Here is a 24,997-nt window from a genome sequence, read left to right as displayed (position 1 = left end):
TTTTCAGAAATATTGTGTTTCTCACATGTTTTATAGAATTAAGGTTTCCATTGCCTTATATTTGAATAGATTTTTGTTTAATTTGAGTTAGAACTAACACACAAATTTGATCAGTAATTCAAGTTAATATAATAAATAATATTAATTGGAATAAACCAATTTATAAAGTTATATTTAAAAATAACGAACACCAATCTGCCTGTTAGCCAAATCGGGCATGCATACGTAGTGTAGTGTGGTTTTAAGTAGTGCGATTTTGGCCATTATATAAGATATATACATAAGTATATTATTATATTTTTTGCACTGCACAGTTGACACTTTATGGGCGACCTAGTAACCATAGCCGCGGCCATATCCACTGAAACCGAAACCACGTCCATAGCCTCCGAAGCCGTAGCCACCGTAGCCAATGTTACCATGGAGCCTTGGAGCCACGTACGATGCCCCGCCGTATGGGTGGTAGGCGACGCCCAGCCCGTAATGACGATAACCGGGTTCGGGTCTGGCCTCTCGTTTGCCTATGTAGTGACCGTAGCCATGGCTGGGGTAGCCATAGCCATGTCCGGAGTAGCCATATCCAGCACCCAAACCGTGACCTAGCCCCGAGAACCCACCAATCCCACCAAATCCAGTGCCGCCGCCATAGCCCCCATATCCGTGGGAGGGATGTCCGTATCCGTAGCTGTGGCTGTGGATGTGTTCGTGGCTGTGACTATGGCTGCCATAGGAGGGTTCAGCTTCGCGCTTCTGCTGCTCTGCTGCTGTGAAGGCCGCCAACAGTACAGTGAAGACCTGAGAGCAACAATATTATATATAAATTATTCATTAACATTATCTCAAGCTGTCAAATCTTCCTCTATCCAGCTATTTTGTTGCTCAGGTACTCTCTGGGCAGACTATGGGGGACAGTGAAAGATTAGCATATAAAGTGCTAATGTGAAAGATAAAGAGAGAGGTCTATCTTTCCAGTGAGGTCTTGACTACTTGGTTGTTGGACCACATACATAGTGTTGCACTCACCAGTAACTTGACTCACCCACCCAGTAACTTCTGACACTACTGCGTGGTAACGGATCTAAATTCCGCATTATTAATATTATAATTATTTTTATTTTGCAGTAGTAATATTCACTTAATGAATCCACTGCGCAAATATGCGTCCTCCCCTCCACCTGGCACTGGGTCGAGGCTGCACGAGGAGTCCATAAAAACCAGAAATCATTTTATTCGTTCAATATTTGAGCCAACATGTATGTTACTTGCTGATCGCTTTAGTGGTCACAGCTATAATTCTATGGAAGTTACATATATTTAAACATTAATATGATTATTTTCATAAGGGATATGATATGGATTTTGAAACTTAGCTCCATTGTCAAACAGTATTTAGTAGTAACGTAAAAGGCTTCCTAGACGCTTGTATATTAAACACAGGTGATATGCCAGACTGACCAGAACCCTCATAGCGGCGGTAGGTGTTGCTCTGCTGGTGGGCTGGCGGGAGGTGATGAGGTGGCCGGCCAGACTCTGGTCTTTATACTGTATCTGCAGGCCTCGCTGCAACTGCTGTATGGCCCTGGTCCACGTGACTCAGGAGGCACTGCCCTGTCACCCTCACTAACTCGGTCAGCGGCACTCAGTCAACGGTTGAGGTGATGCCGAAGGTTCGTCATTATCGGTGTCCCCTCGCCAGAGTCACTCCACACTCTGAAATCTAATTTTCTTCCAATTCCATTTTCCTTTTAACATTCTCTGTCCAGCGTCTTTAATTTAGCATTTGCACTCCTCTATGCGCCATACCTATTCCCGTCGGCAGTTTTTTTCATCCGTCTATATCTCCCGTTCCTGCATTAAGCTTTGAACAAGCACATTCGCCTCTACTAGCAGAGGGAGAGTAGAAAAGTAAACAGAACCTTCAAACTTAATCTTCACGACAATCCTGGAGGTTAGCTGTAAGTCTCAGACCCACACATTCTTGTACCAACCTCCCACCTAGCCAGCATCCACCAGATGCAACCAGTGTAGTGGTGACTACACTGGTTGCACACAACCTTCATCGCTGCATACATCTGCTTCTTCATCCATTCACTTTCTATGTCTATCAAAGACAATGTCTGTTTGTTTGTCTGTCAAGAGTTGGAGGCTAAGAGCTTGGGATTAGCCTCAACCAATTTTTCAAGATGGGTATTTTTTCACTTTTTCCTCTTCCACACTTTTCAATGGGAATGAATCTTCCCCAATGCTCTCCTTTAAGAGTTGGGACTCCCAAAGACTTCAATGATGTCTGAAGACGTGATTTTGCTTTCTAACTAGTTTTCGACAGTTTTTCAGTCGATGATAAACCATGACACAGCGTAACTACAACGTTTTGCTAACATGTTACAAATGTTCCAGCATAGAATACAATAATAACAATAACGTTGTGGCTACATGTTACTTGCTGGAATTGTACGTTATGAGAGTGTTGAAGAGGGGGAATGAATGGAGAGATGAGAAGTGAGGGTGAGAGAGAGGGAAAGTGATGGAGAGGGAGACAGAAATACAGACAACCGGGCACCGACTTGTGCCTCCAACATTCCAAACTTCATGAAGTAGACCCTCATCCCCCATCTTCAAAATCTACCAATAATCTACCTTTTTCACCATCTTCCAAGGTACGTACATTTTCGATCTTCTTCAAATTGAACCATACTTCGTAAACTCTAGTACACCTATATCCAAACCCTTTCCAACTCTGCTCCTCCCACCAAGAACCCCTTCTTAATGATGACTTTGAAGTTAACGGTTGAAAAATATTTGTGTATTGAGTTAACTGTTTTTTTTAACTAATCTACTGTTTTTTTTTATTTCATGGAGCACTGAGGTACAGTAGTGGTTTGGCAGAAGTTATGTACCCCGACTCTTCAGATGAAATGAAGGATATCTATCTCACATACATACATATACATATATATATATATATATATATATATATATATATATATATATATATATATATATATATATATATATATATATTGGTGTATACTGGCAGCAGGTTTTCTTTCAAACATGTTTCATTGAATATGACCGCATATTCTGTATTTATTATTTTCTGTTTTTTTTTTTTTTTTTTTTTTTTTTTTTGTAGCCATCTTTAGGACGAGGGATTTTTAGCTGTCCACCGTTTAGGGATGTTAACTTACGGAGTGTCTTTGTTTCTACAAGAGTTTTATGTTGTTGTTTCAGGTTAAATAGTTCACTGTTGATGGTTTGCTTGAGTTGGATAGGGATGTCGTACTGGGTCCATTTGTTTAACAGATGCTCCGCCTGCTCTATAAAGGTTTGGAGGGCTTCCTTCTTCTTGTTTAGTTGATGCCGAATGAGCTCTTGCCTATACCTATAGGTAAACTCTGTATTGCGGACTGCTGGGTCATGTGGGTTTATATTGGTGTATACTGGCAGCAGGTTTTCTTTCAAACATGTTTCATTGAATATGACCGCATATTCTGTATTTATTATTTTTTCCAGAAAATAATAAATACAGAATATGCGGTCATATTCAATGAAACATATATATATATATATATATATATATATATATATATTATATATATATATATATATATATATATATATATATATATATATATATATATATATATATATATATATATGCGAAGAAGCTTGAATGGTTCCCAAGTCAATATGCAACAGAAAACTCCTCACCCCAGACAGCCAGGGGCTCCATACACCTCAGCATGACCAGTATTTGGTGAAAGTACTGGACACGCTAAGGTTCATGAAGCTCCTGGCTGTCTGGGCTCGAATATTTCTGGGGTGAATATATATATATATATATATATATATATATATATATATATATATATATATATATATATATATATATATATATATATGCGAACAAGCCTGAATGGTCCCCAGGACATATGCAACTGAAAACTCACACCCCAGAAGTGACTCGAACCCATACTCCCAGAAGCCACGCAACTGGTATGTACAAGACGCCTTAATCCACTTGACCATCACGACCGGACATAATGAGGTGATAGCCGAGGCTATATGAACCACCCCACCGCCGGCACTCGGATAGTTATCTTGGGCATAGCATTTTACCAAATCACCTCATTCTTTGGGGCACACGTGAGGAACACAAATGCGAACAAGCCTGAATGGTCCCCAGGACATATGCAACTGAAAACTCACACCCCAGTAGTGACTCGAACCCATACTCCCAGAAGCCACGCAACTGGTATGTACAAGACGCCTTAATCCACTTGACCATCACGACCGGACATAATGAGGTGATAGCCGAGGCTATATGAACCACCCCACCGCCGGCACTCGGATAGTTATCTTGGGCATAGCATTTTACCAAATCACCTCATTCTTTGGTTCACCTCACCTCTTTCTCGGCTATCACCTCATTATGTCCGGTCGTGATGGTCAAGTGGATTAAGGCGTCTTGTACATACCAGTTGCGTGGCTTCTGGGAGTATGGGTTCGAGTCACTTCTGGGGTGTGAGTTTTCAGTTGCATATGTCCTGGGGACCATTCAGGCTTGTTCGCATTTGTGTTCCTCACGTGTGCCCCAAAGAATGAGGTGATTTGGTAAAATGCTATGCCCAAGATAACTATCCGAGTGCCGGCGGTGGGGTGGTTCATATAGCCTCGGCTATCACCTCATTATGTCCGGTCGTGATGGTCAAGTGGATTAAGGCGTCTTGTACATACCAGTTGCGTGGCTTCTGGGAGTATGGGTTCGAGTCACTTCTGGGGTGTGAGTTTTCAGTTGCATATGTCCTGGGGACCATTCAGGCTTGTTCGCATTTGTGTTCCTCACGTGTGCCCCAAAGAATGAGGTGATTTGGTAAAATGCTATGCCCAAGATAACTATCCGAGTGCCGGCGGTGGGGTGGTTCATATAGCCTCGGCTATCACCTCATTATGTCCGGTCGTGATGGTCAAGTGGATTAAGGCGTCTTGTACATACCAGTTGTGTGGCTTCTGGGAGTATGGGTTCGAGTCACTTCTGGGGTGTGAGTTTTCAGTTATATATATATATATATATATATATATATATATATATATATATATATATATATATATATATATATATATATATATATATATATATAATATAATTACATGCACGCTTGTCATAAGTATCATTTCGTTATCATCCGTGACAGTCACTCAAGCACTTCACACAAGAGCAGCGCCGCTGGCAGTAATAACAGAGTAGCGTAGGGGGCAACACCCACCTTGTGGCCTTGGGATGTAGGAGATGGATTAGTTATTGCGCTTTTTGACTGGCGGTCAGTCGCTTCTGTAGAATAACCGTACGGTGGATACCTGAGCAAATTGTACAGCTCAATCGCAGTGAAATGCTTCGTGTTTAATCGTAGTTCCTGACATTCCTAATGTGTTGAAGTGATACTGAGCGCCTTTTCACATTTAGGAAGTACAGCATACAGGGTGGAGGTGGCGTCCACAACTACTTCTCTTAGTGGATTACACGTGTTGACCTCCCGTACAGGGTTCGAGTATTTCCTTATATATATATATATATATATATATATATATATATATATATATATATATATATATATATATATATATATATATATATATATATATATATATATATGTCGTACCTAGTAGCCAGAACGCACTTCTCGGCCTACAATGCAAGGCCCAATTTGCCTAATAAGCCAAGTTTTCCTGAAATAATATATTTTCTCTAATTTTTTTCTTATGAAATGATAAAGCTACCCATTTCATTATGTATGAGGTCAATTTTGTTTTATTGGAGTTAAAATTAACGTAGATATATGACCAAATCTAACCACCCCTACCTAACCTAACCTAACCTATCTTTATAGGTTAGGTTAGGTTATGTAGCCGAAAAAGTTAGGTTAGGTTAGGTAGGTTAGGTAGTCGAAAAACAATTAATTCATGAAAACTTGGCTTATTAGGCAAATCGGGCCTTGCATAGTAGGCTGAGAAGTGCGTTCTGGCTACTAGGTACGACATATATATATATATATATATATATATATATATATATATATATATATATATATATATATATATATATATATATATATATATATATATATACACACACAGAAGTACGTAGAGTGGCTTTAGATTTACCTGTATTCAGTCTTTAAGTACAACAAGTAAAGATATCTACAGAGATCCCCCATTGTCTTGTTTCGTTTTGCTTCTGTGTTGATCCTCTTACAGGATCATTATTATTATTAGCCAAAACCGAACGAATTTTGCTTTTCTAAATGTAATCCATTAGCTTTTAAGTTTCCAGATCAGCCTGAGTGCACATGATACACGGAGTCGCGAGATCAGTTCCCACTGTTGGTGGTAGTGGTGTTGAGCTTGCTTGGTTACACCTTGCTGTTTCATCAAGCAGCAAGAATACATTTTTAGTGCTGATCCAAATTCAGGACTAAAGTAAACTCAGTGTTCATGCACCTAAAAGTATGGTACACCTCTCACTATATACATCTTGCATGCCCCAGGCTGGTAATTACGTTGGTGTGGTTAGGCCGTCGCCTGCAGAGTTGACGGCCCATGCAACACCAATCTATCACAGTTATCGCTTGTGACACAATACCTCTGACTCCTCAGTCACCTGCGTCCGGCTTGTTCCATTGATTTGTTACTGACAAGATATAAGCGCAACTCCTCGTTGATGATGATTGATACATTAATGCAGTGTGCACAATGTTCCTGGCGTCCTGAAGTGCGAGTTCCGTGAAATTATTAGAAATGGTATGCTGAAAATTGTATTATTTTATGCAATAGGCGTATAAATGGGGAACTCTTATTATGCTAACTAAAGGAATAATTTTGATTACTCCTAATAAATTTTAGTTTCAATGATTATCTGTAGCGTGATCTCTTGCTTTGTCACATGGAAATTCACAAGATATATATGAATGAGAAGTGTCTAGGACCCAAGAATTCTTTATGGTTGAGCAGTCAATCTCTTCGGTGGCCATAACAACACTTCTGCGGTTGATAGGCCTTAAGAACAACATTAAGAGAAATTCAGGGAATTCTGTTGGTTTGCATTCTCTGAGAGTTACTGTAATTCTCTGTTCAGACTATAAGTATATGGTGTGAGGGTTTTAATAACCCTCAAAAAGCCATTGTACTTTAAGCCCAAAACCAAATCCACTTCACAGTGTACATGCATTGAGAGTTGATAGAATTCTAGGTTAGTCAGTAAGCTGTTAAAGTGGCCTTAACCATCCCAAAGTTTATCGACGTTAAGCGCAACACCAGGCCAAACTATTGTCATCAACTGCACCACACTACTGCCTGAACTATCACCTCCACTTGCACCACCACCACCACCTGCCTCGCCAACTATCTCTATTTCCACCCATACCCCTCCCAGCCTGCATCACCACCTGCACTATGGTAATCAGCTCTACCACTATGTGCCACCATCACCCGCAACTGATCAATTTCACCAATCACCTTCATCCGATTTCCGTGAGCCACAGCATTACTGCTTCTATTACGCTCTAAGTTAATGTTTAACTGTGTGTGTTCACGTCTCAGGTGTAAGTGCACATCATTAGAATATCATAATGCTTCCGGGTCAGGGATATACCGGAATTTTGCCATCGTATTAGAGAAATATGATAACGATGACTGGAGTTCCAGCCTTCAACCTCTCGCCTTCACTCAAAGGGGAGTCACCTCACCAAGGGTCTCAAGGTTATCATCACATGTGGTGTCAGAGGTGCTGTAAGCAACACTGAGCTTTCTCATCACGCAAATTCTTTAGGCTATGCAACTAAAATTGTGCAACATAATGCTCGCGCGCACACACACACATACACACACACACACACGCGCGCGCACACACATACAAAATCAGCTGAGTGATTGACAGTTGAGAGGCGGACTGAAAGAGCAGAGCTCAGTCCCCGCAAGCACGACTAGGTGAATACACACACACCTCACTGTAACATACTTTTCTTTCACGGTGCCTTATTCTTGTTGCATAGTGATAAATTAGTGTTGCACAGAACTGTATTTGTGTTGTAAAGTGATATATTACACAGTGCTATATTCTTCCTGCACAGTGAAAAATTATAGTTTTTATAGTTGCACAGTACCATATTGTTGTTGCACAGTGATATAATGTTGTTGCACAGTTCCATATTGATTCAGTTCCAACACACTTCATCAAATGTCCAAGAACCAGTAGGAGGCGACGTGTCCTAGTGCTTGGGGTCTAGGATCCTATTGGCATGGAGTCAGGACTCCTTGTGGTTTTAGGGGGCAAGGGGATCTGTGGTTTTCGGAGGAATGATTCCAGTGGCTTGGGATCAAAGCTCCCATTGGCTTCGGGTCAAGGGTTTCATTACCTTGTGGGTCAAAGGTTCCAGTCGCTTGGAGTCTAGATTCCCTGTGGTTTGGGGTCAAGGGTTACAATACCTTGAGGTGGGTCAATGGTGTCAGTGGCTTGGGATCCAGAGTTCCAGTGGCGCGATGCCAAAGGTCCCAATGGCTTTGGGTCAAAGGTTCCAGTAGTGAGGGGTCAAGGGTCCAAGTGGCTTAGGACCAAAAGTTTCCACTGGCATTGGGTTAAGGTCCCAGTGAGAGGCGGGGCAGGAATTTCTGACGATTCTCGCACAAGACAAAAATAGACTTAGCTTTTCTTGTATTCTTAAACACATTTTTTTGTGTTGTCAGGCAGTGTTTGGAGGCGATGCATGTTATGGTGCTGGTGGGCCCAGCTGACCGTAGAGACAGGCATGGGAGAAATATATGTGGCGGAAGGTTCTGCGGGTAGCAGCAGTGGTCGTAGATCTATGGGCTGTCGTGGTAAGCCTTCCGCTAGCAGCAATGATGGTAATTCTGTGGATAATTGTATAAATCACACTGTTAGCATCAATGGTGGTAGTTATTTAGGTAGTAGTGGTAGGCTTGCGAGTAGCAGAAGTGGTGGTAGCTGATTGGGTAGTGGGGAGAGTCATGCTGGTGGCAGCAGTGTTTCGGTTTGTATGGTATTAGTGCTTCAGGTAGTAGCAGCAGACAGTCCTTAGAGTAGTAGCTCAAATAGTCCTCTGTTTTAAGGGGCGATATTCCTTATGAAAAAAATGATAAATTTTCAGTCTAGTAATAGTAGCTTCAGTCCTTGAGTGCTTCATTTGAAGCACCTTGAGCCCCTCCTTGAGCACCCGCTTCATTTTTTTTATTTCGTCTGTTCGGAAAACTTTAGGAGCTGTTTAGACCCAACGGACGAGGATTGTGTTGACTCTTGTTTTAATACATCATCAAAAGAAAGCGCTAAGCCAGTATTGCCGTTTCTTTAGTTACACAGAATAACTGCATCATATTATGCTAAACAACTCTTTGTATCAGGCTCTATAATGCTGCGTTCTTCTCCAAGTCCAATGAGTAAAGCTTTGAATGCTACACATCTACACCATAACAACTGCTATTTTAAAGATACATTACGATATTACATAAGTTGCGATGGGGAGCCAGTGTGAGGCTCCCCATCTCCCCCAGCCAGTTTTGAGTGGTTGGGGGTAGATAAATGCCTCGCCGTTCAGTTTCTCTAAAATATGATAATTGGTCAAGGTTTCATTCGTGGTATTGACACCACCCAGCTGCCTCAACCGTACGGTTTGACACGAAAATTATTGTCATAGTCACTCACGAGACCTTGGACCAGACGCTCGTATTCTCTCATGCTTTCTCTCTCGCTCACCTTGATCTCCGCCGAGACCCCCACCTCACAACTATTTTAAATCGAAACACTTTGTTAAAATGTTTGAAGTTTGAGAACTTCCAGGTGGGTCTGTTCGTTTGGCTCGCGTAAAAAGCAGGAAGCATTTAGGCGGTGAGACAATTATGATGTTTTGTTGAGTGTGGTAGGGCGCAGTGGTGTGTGGTGGGGTGGAGTGGGTGTGGGTTGGGGTGTAGTGTGGTGCTGTGTGGTGAGGTGTGGTGCAGTGTGGTGGGGTTGAGTGGGTGTGGTGCAGAATGGTGTGTTGGGGTGTAGTGTGGTGGGGTTGAGTGGGTGTGGTGCAGAATGGTGTGTTGGGGTGTAGTGTGGTGCTGTGTGATGAGGTATGGTGAGGTGAGGTGTGGTGGGGTTTGGTGTAATGAGCTGTAGTGTGGAGTAGCGTGGTGGGTTGTGTTAGGGTGATGTTTAGTGTGGTATAGTGTAGAGCAGTGGAGTGAGGCGAGGTGCGGTTGAAAGAAGTTTTAAGGCGACTAAAAGGGTTAGAAATTAGAGAAGCATATTTACGGAAGTCAGAGAGCGGAACATCAGCTTTCTGGCGGTAGTCCACACGGTCAAGGACAACCATCGAATTGCCTTTGTTGGATGGAAGGATAACAATAGGCTTGTTAGCTTTTAGGTAGCAAAGGCAAGCTGGAAGCGACGAGGAAGGAGGTGAGTTTTAGAAAACAAAGTGTCAAGAGCGGGGATAATGCCCCCCCCCCCCTGAAAGAAGATAGGTCTGAAGGAGTACTAAAGTAAGAATTGTTAAACTTATCAAAGAAACCAACGAGATTAATGTCACAGCAAAGGTCAGGAGAAGTAGCAAGAGAGAGACCAAACTACCACTCATCGTAGTAATGTGGTTTACACTGCTACTCCTGTGCGTTCTGATGTGTGATTTGGTCATCATATCTTCTGCTACGTTATTGTAATTCATCGTCTGTATCTGCACCTAAATGTAACTTTTGAGGGAGTAGGCCTTGCATATTGAAACATCTCACGTGATAGTACAGAAGTACTCAACCTGCCCATCCTGCTCTTTCCTTGCTTTATCACACCAGGGGGGAACCTTTCGTGTACAAATTTATGCAGCCAGTGTTTAAAGATGATGTTTACACTATGAATATGGTCTAATATGTCCTTCTTGATTATTCTCTATCGTATTTTACAAGAAATGCACGTGAATGATACTGATGTGTAGCTTATTAGCACTTGCCTCTTTCCTTTCATATACATTGTTTATAAATTAATAAAAAAAATCCCCTATGCTGCTGATGTTTATTTGGCAAGGGTGTTGAGAATGGATTACTAAATTTAAAAAAAATTTGAATACAGCCAAGGGGCACTTGGCTCTAAGAGGAAACTTATACCATAGCACGTGATGCCAATATTATGGTAAAACACTAAATTCTTGTTGATCCCTCCTTCAAGGCATGTTTGCCCAGTTATGAGGCAGTTTAAATTTTATGGCCAAATCACGCCTGAATTTTTAAGATAATTTTCATATTTTGTCAATATACCCGTTTTTGCAGTAAATTAATCATTGCAGTATTTTCTCCAGCATTTCTGTTTGATATTTACTTGCGGAACATAAAATGAGGTAGAAGAACTATATTAATTTCTGTATGCAACTTTATTTATGTTGCTGGAAATTAGGTTCGTCAACGAATGAGGAAAAATAAAGAGAAGAAAACTTGTATGGAAGAGTGAAGTTGTCGGAAGCCTCAAACCGGTGCAGGATCATTTGTTCCCGGACTGTAATTTTCTTGAAGAATCACTAATGAATCTAGCTCATGTATGTATTTAATAATGAATCTTTACAATGTTAATGAGCAATTTAAATCTAAATTGATTAAATATGATATTTCTATGTACATGAAGACACTGTATATTATACTTTACCTAAAGAATAAAGTCACAGTTATTATTGTAGAAAGTTAAGTACATACTATCAATTATAGTATACACTTTTAGTATATAGTATGCATACAATTATGTCTCAATTAATTTAATGCCACAAAGAAGATACTCTGTATCGTATTAATGTCTGTCTACTAAAAGAAGCAAGCAAAAACAGAAGTATTATATTACTTTAAAGGTCTATAAGTTTGCAACATGATGACTTCTGATATTGCAATTATTTAAGGTGATCAGAAATTTAAATTTCTCAAGTGTAGCATTTTCATTGGCGTAAAATATATTTTAACAATGTCGCATAAAATATATATTAAATCTACTCAACACGCAGTTCGATGCCCATTTATATATTAAACCTTTACAAATTGATGTAAAATCTTGATAAAACCAGAAATGCAAAATAAATGAGCATGGCGACAATTCCGTTTTTGGATATTCCGGACGACTGACTTCGTCTCTGAGCAAACCAGTTATTACCAATACTTACCACTGCCAGTAGTCACTCGCTCCAGTGATACACACACCCGGCTGCTGTAGTGTACTCACATGAAACACTCAGGCAGTCACCAGTACTCCCTGACCCTCCACTGGGCCCAGCGGCCTTCAGAAGCTCTATTAAAGTATTTTTTTTATTATTATTTTCTACCACAGACGTGGCCACACATTTACAATGCTAACCCCATATATACATTTTCTTCAATCCTCCATGGACAGGGTTAGAGGTGTGTTAAACATATAGTTCAAGGGTTTATTGAACAAATTAAAGTATGTGATACTGTGATCGGTCTAATAATAGTGTTTTTTTTATTACCGTTTCCTTGTAATTAATAATTTCAAGCTGTATTCCTTCCCAGTAAGCTTGGAGAAGGCAAGGTTGGTGTGAATGAAGAAGAACATGGTTTACGGTATTAAGGTGACCATGGGGTTTTCCAGTCCATCCTCCAGCCCAGGTTACATGTCAAACTCTAACTTTAACAAGTCAGTATCTGGTTGATACAGCTGACAACCCACTGACACCATTAATTTTTTCACGAGATATAACAACAAATGTTTTTTTCAACACCTTATTAATATTATTATATATTGTGAGTATATTCAGTGTTACATAAGGTTAAATTAGGTGTTTTGGTTACGTGGATTTAAAGTGGTTTCAATATACTTGCACGTAACACATTAAGAACCCGATGACCCTCTGTTTTGATGATGGCTGGGATTTCTACCGAAGATAATATGTACCATGACTGAGCGAGAAGGGGTAGGGTAGGGTTGTCCAACTCACTCATCTTGCTTATTGACGACCCTGTCACCCAAACAAAGGGCCGTTAGGGTTACAAGCATTGTTCAAAATATGAATATTTCTAATTAATAATAAGCCGTGTTTTGTACATATATCAATCCCACCCAAATTTCTGGCTATATTTGTCCAAGCGGCAGTCGACCCCGAAGGGGCATTCGTCAGTTTAAAGGTTCATTGCAACCAAACACTATATTTTCTGGAAAGTAAATAAATATTAATCTATATTACAATTTTCTTTATAGTTAAACTTATGATAGGTTATGTTAGGTGTTTTGGATATGTTGATAATTATTTCCAATATATCCTCATAAACAATGTCCAAATGCTAATTAATCAAGGCACCATCTCCGCTGTTTATGAATGAAAACACCTAACACATAAATCACGACTGATTACTTTAACAACCCGTCCTCAGGATATGTTCATTCCATCCAGCAGCCGATCTCAATGACGTATTCATCAATTTTACCACATTATTCATTCAAAATAGGAATTTTCTAAAAATAACTTGTATTATATCAGCAAATGGTGCATTTTTAGGGGTAGCTTAGGTTAGTTTTTGGTTCTGCTTTTTAGATCTGTATTCGTAGTACGTGTGTGAAGCATTTACAGAGCTTCGATTTCAACAGAGGTCGTCAGCGAAGCACTGAGAAATGTTGGAACTTCATCTGCTGTAAGTTGTCAGGCCAACCTCATCAACAAAGGCCAAATGCTCGTTAATCCACCCGCCAAACCCCTTGTTTATAAACAAAAACAGTTTACGTGACTCACAACTGATGAAGTATGTAATTTCCTTGAGCAGTCCTTCGCTGACGTCCTCTGCTCGAATCGCGTCTGTAAATGCTTCATCCACGTACTAAAACACAAATAATCTCCAACAGAACCTAAACACTGAACCTAACCTATGCCTAACAACAAAAATATCTTTATTGTATAATAATGTGAGTATATAAATGGGGAACAAATCTATTTTAAATACACGTTATTTAAAATTTATGACATTATCATGGGGGGGGGGGAAGCTGAAACTTTAACGAGTTGCCGTAAAGAGACAGTCTTCGTAAACAATGGCCAAATACTCCTTAATCCAGCTGCCGAAGAATTATAATAATAATACTCTAATTTCATAATAAAACGAATGACAAATTGTGTCAAATATCCTCTTGAATAGTACTTCTATTGTAAATTTATACATTTCGAATAACTCTGTGTTCGTCATCAGGTTTGAAACACAACAAAACGCAAATTAAAAAAGAATTACTGAACAATACATTAAAATAATACAAATTTAATCAAGCAAAGACAAATTGCTGAAGCCTAAATTCAATAATTTAAATTCCTCCATTGGTAAAAGATAACGAGTTAACACTTAACTATCCAATAAGAAAACTACTAATATTAGTCAAACCAAAGTGGGCATTGACAAACATATTAATCTACAATCACTCATTCCAAAATAAAATAGAAACAACAGAGATTGTAAAAATCTATAAAATAAAAACAGTAGCCTAACTCCTGGGTACCTATACTGCTAAGTAACCAGAGGCATCAGTTGATATGAAAGGTATATTGATATATCTATTCCACCAGGGGATTTAACCCGGGATCCCGAATTGTGGGTTGAGAATGTATGTAAATATTCTATTTGATAATTATCAAGGCTAGGAAGCATGGGAGGGTGATAAGGCTAGGGAGCAGCGAAAGATGTCTTGGCTAGTTAACAGGGAATGACTGCAGGACTAGGGAGCAGAGCCAACTGAGAGTAGTCGTGCATGATGGGAAGACTTCCGCTTGCGAACCACCAACAAATTACCGGAAATGAAGGAATCGTCTTTTGGGTTTCCTTGGGGTGTAAGATTGAGCATGACAGGACTGAGCATGCGAGTGAACTCTCCCAGGGTCGTCTGAACAGCTCACCGTGGCATCCTAGGGTATATAGTCCGTCCCAGTAGCATCGTTGTGGTTACTGTCAGAAGAAGATCACCGCAATGAAGACCTGTCTGGTGAGTAGCATCACTGCTTGAGGCTTCTGCCTCTGGTGGTGAGGAATTCCTCACCTTCCTGGCTCGTATTTGACGCTAAAATTAGTCTCTCGTGTTTGTGTAAATCTGTTTTTGAACACACGGTGTTTTATGATAATATTGTGTTTGTATTGAAATATTGTGTTAATCTTACAAGAAAAATCATATATGAAAATAAAAAATGCAGCGAAGTGAACTTGGAAGTGTGCATTTGTTTATAATGAATTTCTCGCGAGTCTAAACAGCCTCGCAGTTTAGGATTTAACATGATTATAACGGCATAAAACAGGAACAGAAATGGATCTCGTTACAAAACCAAATTTATTAATTTAATAAAAGTTTCTTTTTAACTTCACACATGAATTTCATCCAAACTGTTTGCTCATCGATACAAAAAAAATAAACAATTCTTCATCGAAATTTTAATTTGAAGTAAACCAGTGGGTACACACTTGCCTTAAGAAAGAAGGGAGAATATGAAGGAAAAATTATAATAGATTCAAAAACTCAAGAAACACGTAGTCAATGAGAAACGAAACTAGTGAGTAATATAGAATTTTGAAAATTAAACTTTTCACCCTTCCCCCCCGTCCAAGAAGAACAATGGAACGTCGGCCATTGAGGCAGCAACCCCTGGGAAATGTTGACAAATATTAAAAATTGTCACTAAACCAGTGGAATAAAGCAGAATGTTGAAGACTGTGTTAGTAAAACCAAGTGGTATACTGAAAAAGGCTGTCAAAAACACCCCTAATCATGACCAAGGTCCAAGCGTTAGTGTGTCTCAAACCTATAACAGCCGCTATTGTATAGGGAGTCACACCAGACGTCAGTATACAGAGAGCCACACAAGACATCAGTATACAGGGAGCCACCTAGGACGTCCGTATACAGGGAGTCACTCAAGACGTCAGTGTACGGAAAGCCACACCACTCGTTAGTATACTGGGTGCCACAGCTAACGTCAGTGTACAAGGCGCCACACTAGACGTCAGTATACCAGATGTTAGTTTACAGGGAGCCGTACCAGAAGTCAATGTACAGAGAGCCACACCAAATGTCAGTGTACAGGGAGTCTGTAACAAACATATGTTACTTATTCACATATACAAAAGCTGTGTCCATGCTTGCAAGTCTTATATTTAATATAATAATGGCATACTAAGTATTCCTAGATCAGTGAGGCTTCTCTCTTCGGCCATAATATTCATACAGACACTGAAAGAAAAATTGCTGTCAGTGATAACATTTTAATAAGCTTTTCCAACAATTTTGTCTACGATGTTGATTTAAGATTTAATAACATTTAAAATGTATTTTTTTAATTTATAATAAACTGAATATAAATCACACAATAGAGAATTCGCAAACAAATTATATCAATTCATTTATTGCTCTAAAGTGCAAATATTTGCAAATTATCTGTTCATTTGCATATAGTTTGCGAGATTTACTCTCAGTTTGTTGTATATGGCAGTCATTGGCATGCATAATTTATGGAGGCACGTCACTGTCTGCCTATCACACTACTATGTGCACTTTGGGGTGATATTTTGCTATAATCTCGCAGTATTTTAACTCTTACTGAAGATGTTTCGCCTTTGCAGGTCACCCTTCTACTGGTCGCCTTAGTGGCTGCTGACAAGAAAAAGATCAGCAAGTCCTCCTCCGGCTCCAATTTCTTCTTACCCAACTCTGGCTTCGGATCAGGAGTCGGCGGCTACGGATCTGGATTCGGTGGATACGGATCAGGATTCGACGGATATGGATCAGGAGTCGGCGGCTACGGTTCAGGATTCGGCGGATACGGATCAGGAGTCGGCGGCTACGGATCAGGAGTCGGCGGCTACGGATCAGGAGTCGGCGGATACGGATCAGGAGTCGGCGGCTACGGATCAGGAGTCGGCGGCTACGGATCAGGAGTCGGCGGCTACGGATCAGGAATTGGTAGCTACTGGCCAGTAGTCGGTAGTTACGGATCAGGATTCGGTGGCTACGGGCCAGAAGTTGGGGGCTACGGGCCAGGAATAGGTGGCTACGGATCAGGAATTGGTGGCAACAGATTAGGAAGAGGTGGCTTCGGATTAGGTACTAGCGGCTATGGCCCAGTAATCGGTTACTACCAATCTCCACTCACCAAAGGTCGCAAGATCAATAAGAGAGAGGCAGACTCCAAAGCCAATGCTGAGCCAAAGAGCCAGCCTGGTGGTTACTATCGGTCATATGGAGTAAGTTACCCAAGTTACGGAGTTTACGGTGACTTAGGTAGTGGCCTCGGGAATAACAAACTCTTTAATGGGTACGGAAGACCCTCTTATGGTTATGGTTCTGGCAACGGTTATAAAAATATATATTCTATTAACCCTCAATTAGGGTATGGCTTCCAAAATACAGGAAATGGGCTTGGAAATAGAGGGTTTGGGTTTGGAAATTCAGGTTATGACTTCGGAAATGCAGGATATGGCTTCGGAAAACCAGAATATGGTTTCGGAGATGGAGGTTATGGCTTTGTTAATACAGGCAACGGTTTCAGATATCCAGGCAATGGCTTCGGCAATATTGGCTCCGGGTATGGCTTTCAAGGATATGGTTTAGACTATCCGCTCTACAACTCCTACAAACCGCTCGATTACACCTATAATTACCCGTCGTTCAGCTACGGGTACTATGGATAGATAGATGTATCAAGACACGCTTAACTGACCGGAATAATCAAGTACTCAAGGACTGAAACCACTATTACTAGAATTAAAATTTATCACTTTTCCATAAGGAATATCACCACTTGAAACAGAGGACTATTTGAGCAACTACCATAAGGACTATGTCTGCTGCTGCTACCTGAAGCCAACCATTCCTAAGACCAAGTCCATTCCATCCAACGGTTGACTCCAAAGACGCATTCATCAATTTTACGATGCTGTTCATCCAAAATAGGAATTTTCTCAAATATAAATTAATATTGTTAAATATTAGCATACTGTGCATATTTAGGCACTGGTTAGGTTAGGTGTTTAGGATCTATTGGCGATTATTTGTATTTGTAGTACGTGGATGAAGCATTTACAGCGATGTGGTTCGAACAAAAGTCGTCAGGGGAAACACTTGTTTCAGAAATGTTCGAACGTCGTCATTTGTGAGTCGTGTGTAAACCCTTTTTCATTCATAAACAGGGGGGTTTGGCCTTTGTTTGTGAGGACAAGCTGCTGAAGTACTAATACCATACGAACCGAAACTCTTCCAGAACTGCTGCCACTAGCAAGACTCTCCCTTCTACCCATTCAACTACCACCACTTCTGTTACTCGCAAGCCTACCACTACTACCTAAAAAACTACCACTACTGATGCTAACAGTGTGATTTATACAATTATCCACAGAATTACCATCATTGCTGCTAGCGGAAGACTGACCACAACAGCCCATAGATCTACGACCACTGCTGCTACCCGCAGAACCTTCCGCCACATATATTTCTCCCATGCCTGTCTCTACGGTCAGCTGGGCCCACCAGCACCATAACATGCATCGCCTCCAAACACTGCCTGACAACACAAAAAAGGTGTTCAAGAATACAAGAAAAGCAATGTCTGTATTTTTGCCTTGTGCGAGAATCGTCAGAAAATCCTGCTCCGCCTCTCACTGGGACCTTAACCCAATGCCAGTGGAAACTTTTGGCCCTAAGCCACTGGGAAGTTTGACCCCAAGCCATACGGACCCCTTGATCCAAACCCTTTGGAGCCTTTAACCCCAAGACACCGGGACCCTTCACCCCAGCCCAGTGGGTCCCATGGTCACTAGCAGCTGGGGCCATGGGCTACTGAGCTACTGAGACCAATGTCACCTTTTACGGGTTCTTGAATATTTATATAAATAGTGTTGTAACTGAATCAATATAGCACTGTGCGACCAGACTATGTCACTATGAAACAAAACTGTCAATGGGTAGGAATTGCAACAAGACTATAAAAATGTGAAGCAATATGGCATTATGCTTCAAGAATGTGACACCGTCTAGCAGTAATATGCCACTTTGCAAAAATAATATGGCGCTGAGATACAAGACGTATAATATTGTGTAACAATAGCATGAAACCATGTAATAAAAATATTACACTGACAAACATGATTATGGCATCGTGTGATAATAATATGTCACTGTGCAACAAGACTAATGCACTGTAAAACAATACTATGGCACTGTCTAATAATAGTAATAATATGGCACCTTGCAACGGTAATATTGTTCGGTGCAATTTCTTGTAAGAATAATAAATGAAAATACCCAAGATGTATCCTCGAACTTATCGATGTGATGCAGTGATCCACAAATTTAATTGTTGACATAATGTGTAGGGGTTTACAGGCAGGGTGTAAGGAAGGTACTTAATAAAGAAACTAATTAAAGCCTGAATTGTATTTAATTATTTAAAAAACTGCTTATTTATACCTTTACTACGGGGAGTATCCGGCGAGGCCCGGGTCCGTCTGCCTCTCCCATCTGCACACAACTACAGCAGCGGTAAGTTAGCCACAGGAGTAGTGAGGTCAGGTACAGGAGGAGGTAAGCTAGCTACAGGAGTAGTGAGGTCAGCTACAGGAGGAGGTAAGCTAGCTACAGGAGTAGTGAGGTCAGCTACAGGAGGATGTAAGCTAGCTACAGGAGTAGTGAGGTCAGCTACAGGAGGAGGTAAGCTAGCTACAGGAGTAGTGAGGTCAGCTACAGGAGGAGGTAAGCTTGCTACAGGAGTAGTGAGGTCAGCTACAGGAGGAGGTAAGCTTGCTACAGGAGTAGTGAGGTCAGCTACAGGAGGAGGTAAGCTAGCTACAGGAGTAGTGAGGTCAGCTACAGGAGGAGGTAAGCTAGCTACAGGAGCGGTAAGCCAGCTACAGGAATAGTGAGATCAGCTACAGGAATAGTGAAGTCAGCTACAGGAATAGTGAGGTCAGCTACAGGAGTAGTGAGGTCAGCTACAGGAGTAGTGAGGTCAGCTACAGGAGTAGTGAGGTCAGCTACAGGAATAGTGAGGTCAGCTACAGGAGTAGTGAGGTCAGCTACAGGAATAGTGAGATCAGCTACAGGAATAGTGAGGTCAGCTACAGGAGTAGTGAGGTCAGCTACAGGAGTAGTGAGGTCAGCTACAGGAGGAGGTAAGCTAGCTACAGGAGTAGTGAGGTCAGCTACAGGAGGAGGTAAGCCAGCTACAGGAGAAGATGGTCTTCGCTACCGGGCTTGGTTGATCTTACTTCTTACTTCCCAGTTTATATTTTCCTTCGAGACTAAAAAAGAACTTTTGATCATGGTTAAGACTCATGAATATTAATACAAGCACTCTATACACCTCCCAGTTTACCTTGGTCGGAGAGCAGAGAGTAATGGCTGTTTATTGTTTCAAGAAAATTATTTATTGTGTTTTATACTGTTATTGCAGTTACCACTGAGTTCGTAACTGCTGGTGTAATTACAGTAATGTATTGTTCATAACTAATACAGCAAGCAACCTCCTTCCACATAGAAATTGTCATCCACACTTCCGTGGAAATAAACATTCCATTCACCTGGGCTCGAACCGTGGACCGCAAGCGCGTGAGGCTAAAGCTCTATCGACCGAGCTATTGAGAAGTCATAATAAGGAAAGTTTCCAGAAGCATCATCCTGCCGCCAAACTGGAATTTTCGACTTTCCCCTGACTACTACAGAAGCTCAGAGGTCTTAGTGATCCACGCCTGCGCCATATAAATAACGTGGAAAGTCGAAAATTCCAGTTTGGCAGCAGGATGCTGCTTCTGGAAACTTTCCTTATTAAGATTACTCAATAGCTCGGTCGATAGAGCCTTAGCCTCACACACGGGAGGGTCCACGGTTCGAGTCTCCTAGAGCCCAGGTGAATGGAATCTCCTCCCACATCTACCTCATAGCAAACAGCCACCTCTTCCACCTGTGTCTCAGGCAATACCTTTCCTCCATCCAATAACCTTTCCCACAATCACCATCTCTCGTTTAGCGTCTCGTTTATCATGGGTTGTGAAGCTTTCATTCACTTTATCGTCTTCAGGTTCATCGTTGACAGCGAGAAATACCGAAGTTGGCGATACCCGCCTCTGAACCCTGAGTTATGATCCACTTAAGATTTACAACCAAAGTTTAAGGGATAAAAAACTTTTCCAGTGGTCCTGACAAACTTTGTCAAGTATTTATATCGGCTTCACATTATTTTCGGATCAAGGATGGAGAATATTTTTTCGTCATTCCAACAATGCCGAACTTTTTTTTATTTTCGTTTGACTTATTTCGATTTTTAACTTATTTCTTAAGTGATAGTTCTGTTTTTGTCCTTTTTTCTCATCTCTGTGTATTAAATCCTGGTAAGACTGATGCGGAATTAAATAGAGATCCACGATAATGTTGTTCGATTCCATTAGTTTATTGGAATCGACCCCGACCAGCCTATGTTCATTCCCGAATCCCAGACCATTCCCTCTGCCAATTTGTGTGAGGCTATCCCCAGCCGGGTGGTTTCCAACTTTGAACAGACCGACAGGCACATAAACAAACCTAGTATACACTAAGAAAATAAAACGAAAATTCTGAAAGTTTTCGTGTTTCTACACATTATAAAAGAATAGACCTTGATAATGTGTTGAAACAGACGCAGGCATCTTGCATTGCTTGTGTTTATATGTCCACCATCTATCTATCTATATATCTACTTTTCTGTCAAACTGTCCATCTATTTATCCATCTATTCATCCATCATCTATCCATGTATCTCTCTATCCATCAATATTAAGAACCACTGAAAAAAGTGAATGGGTGTAAAAAATTGTTATTATAGCAAACATCTCCACATTAATCACACGGAATATTTCACGCAGAAATATTCCGTGAGTCTATGTAAGGTTCCACGGAAATTGCCTACGGGTGTTTATAAATGATAATATTACTTAAAGTAATTACTTTAATTACGTGGTTAAAGTAATATTATAATGATAATATTATTTTAACCACGACCAGACTATGTCGGTGTTGGTGGGTTTTTTTTTTTTGGGAAGAGGGGAGGAGAGTAAAGAGGATGGAGAGGCACAGGTGAGGGGAAAGTTTAGAAATAGGAAATACAGTGCGAGTTATGAAAGCAGGCGGACTGTCCGTCCTGCTGACTATGTCAGTCCCGTACACCAAACCATTCACCCCTGCAAATTTGGGTTAGGCTACCCCGAGCATCTGGCCTCCGTCTTTAGACATGCAAACAGATATTCTGTATTTTAGGTATAGATTTATTTTTCTTTAATATATATAAATTAATGTCTATATATAATAATTTATATAAATAAATATATAATTAGTGACACTATGCTTCAGTACATAAACTTGCAACAAATTATTGTTTCAAACACTACTGGGCATCCCACATTAACCAGCACCACCACACACTCCCAGATCATCCACACAATCACAATTATTATTTATAAGATCATACACACATCATTACAAACACTCTGTAGCAGATCATTCCAACATTACCACCATATGTTGACCAGACCACACACTAGAAGTTGAAGGGACGACGACGTTTCGGTCCGTCCTGGACCATTCTCAAGTCGATTGTCGACCATTCACAATCGACTTGAGAATGGTCCAGGACGGACCGAAATGTCGTCGTCCCTTCAACTTCTAGTGTGTGGTCTGGTCAACATACTTCAGCCACGTTATTGTGACTCATCGCCTGCATTACCACCATACACTCTTATATCATCCCCATCATCACCACAACACTACTATATCATCCCCAACACCACAACACTACCAGATCTTCCACAGCATCACCACAACTCTACCAGATCATTCCCAACATCACCACACCGCTTCATAAGACCAGGTTTAACCTGACCAACTTATCTAGCCATTGACAATCATGCCACTTACTGTGTTGACGTAGGACCTCCTCTCATGATATCTGCCGTCTTTATTCTCTCAACTCTACACATGCTTCTCAGTTTGTTTATTCTACTCTAATTCGAGATGTTTCACGTGCTTGTAACACGAGGGTCGTACAACTGAACATAAGGATAGACTCTACCACTCACTCATACATCTCTCTGGTCGCATCGATTTCTTGTTTATTTCTTTTAATCAGGTCTCTCATTGCACCAAACTCTTTCTATTTTCTGATTCACTCTACTTTCAACTTCATTTACTTATATTCCGCTACTGTATATCAAACATTCCAGGTATTTAAATTAGTCAAACACTTCTGACACTTCAAAATTCACAATAATTTCACACATTTCCATTCACTTTCCTCTTCCATAACTTTGCTTTTGTCAGCAAAAACGTTCAGCAGTTTTCTCTCACACACATCATTATAAGTTTCAACTAATTTACATAAATCTCTCATTCTTTTCTGGAAAAATGCATCATTTGCACATATCGTATTTGACATATTTCTTTAATATTATTACTTTGATCTCTCTAACAACCAATCCATGTGTGATATACATGAATATATTGAACAACCTTATGAATGTCACACAACCCTGGCGTACACCTACAATTATATCAAACTAAAAATTACATGATTCCAGTAACACATTATATCATTATTTTTCACACATGCACCGAGGCTACACCAAAGAGCCGAAGCTCCACTCCCGCACCCCTAGGTGAGCACTAAGTCAGTACATAATAACTACTCGCAGCATTTAACTTAAATCCTCCAACTCCATACATGTTTGCTATTTTTTTTAATGCATTTTCCAAGTCATAAAGACAATTTTGTTAAGATACCTTCTCCTGAAGCTGTATTATTGCAACTATATGATCTACACAACATCTTCCACTACACGAGTCACATGATCGTCACTTAAACTTATTTGCATCTCTGCTCGCTTATAAACCTTGCACACAGTAGCAAATAAGCTGATGCTTTGATAGATATTACATCACTATATTCCACCCCCAGTTTTATATATAATGGAACATTAATAGGGCCAGTCCAGTCATCTGGCAGTGTGTCTATAGCATGCAAAACTCAAATATTAAGAATTAATTCCATTCCGTTCCTTATCCTACACTACATTTCAGAATTTTTGCCAGATCCACAGCTCTTAAGTCTTACAGCGTCTCTTGGAAGATCAACAGCTTCTCAAGCAAAGCTTGCAGCTCATCAAACAAGCCCCAGAGATCATTATACCAGCCCCTGGACTAAACAAACAATCATTACAGCTCATCAAGCAAGCTTCTCAGCTTCTTAAGCTAACCTCACGGCCGACCAAACTCCACAAGTTCTCAAGCAAGCAGTCACAGTCAAGCCCGTAAGCCCAGTCTAAGCCTCCCAGGTGCTTCATAACATGAGTGTCGGAGATGTGTGAGACTCAGGCTCATTCATCACGCACTCATTGTTAAGACAAGTTACAGCTCTTGTCTCTGAGAACCTCTGGAATTTGCATTTAATTGGAAGTGGTGTAAGGTAGGAAGGAGTCGAGGCTGCGGAGACCTATTCCATTAGTACTAGCTCTCACAAAACTATATCTAGGCTGTTTTTAAATACAAGAAGAGGGCATTCAACTGAAAACTCTTAAAAGACGTCAACATATTGCCAAATTCGATGATTTTTAGTTCAAACCACAAGGCAAGATTTCGGCTTATTATTTTTTTTTCATTAAAATTAACGTGGAAATTATGTTTCCATAACAAATGATAAAATCAATGTATTTTCATATGGTTAACCATAAATTTGTTGATTTGAAGTTCCAGGCCCAACAGGTCTGAAACGTCGAAATATGCATGGACAAAAATATATACTTTTCGCATTAGCAGTCTCTCACTTATTGTTTTAAACTAGATGCAAATGGTTGACTAAAAATTAGTTTATACTTACTCTACAATATAATATGCTCTTGGATCTATATATATATATATATATATATATATATATATATATATATATATATATATATATATATATATATATATATATATATA

The 24,997-nt window shown here is 40.3% G+C and overlaps 2 protein-coding genes across 2 annotated transcripts; one reads left to right on the top strand and one right to left on the bottom strand.

Moving 5' to 3' along the window:
• Positions 1 to 333: 333 nt before the first annotated feature.
• LOC123763515 (keratin-associated protein 19-2-like) lies at positions 334 to 2,606 on the bottom strand. Its single transcript, XM_069304456.1, has 2 exons — positions 2,565 to 2,606; positions 334 to 795 (listed from the first exon to the last, which is right to left on the bottom strand). The coding sequence occupies exons 1-2, from the start codon at positions 2,604 to 2,606 to the stop codon at positions 334 to 336; spliced, it is 504 nt and encodes a 167-aa protein (XP_069160557.1).
• Positions 2,607 to 14,893: 12,287 nt separating this feature from the next.
• LOC123763802 (shematrin-like protein 2) lies at positions 14,894 to 19,429 on the top strand. The gene is made up of 2 exons (XM_045751121.2): positions 14,894 to 14,998; positions 16,624 to 19,429. The coding sequence occupies exons 1-2, from the start codon at positions 14,984 to 14,986 to the stop codon at positions 17,689 to 17,691; spliced, it is 1,083 nt and encodes a 360-aa protein (XP_045607077.1). The 5' UTR covers positions 14,894 to 14,983; the 3' UTR covers positions 17,692 to 19,429.
• Positions 19,430 to 24,997: the final 5,568 nt, after the last annotated feature.

The sequence above is a fragment of the Procambarus clarkii genome, chromosome 52 (assembly GCF_040958095.1).
Source record: "Procambarus clarkii isolate CNS0578487 chromosome 52, FALCON_Pclarkii_2.0, whole genome shotgun sequence".
NCBI lineage: Eukaryota > Metazoa > Arthropoda > Malacostraca > Decapoda > Cambaridae > Procambarus > Procambarus clarkii.
The sequence above is the reverse complement of the archived record's forward strand: the minus strand, read 5'-3'. Positions and strand labels throughout refer to the sequence as shown.

Coding starts and splice junctions, on each gene's coding strand:
- LOC123763515 (XM_069304456.1), bottom strand. CDS start 2,606: ATGAGGGTCTACTTCATGAAGTTTGGAATGTTGGAGGCACAA. Junction 796..2,564: donor TTGGAATGTTGGAGGCACAA/GTCGGTGCCCGG, acceptor TGTTGCTCTCAG/GTCTTCACTGTACTGTTGGC.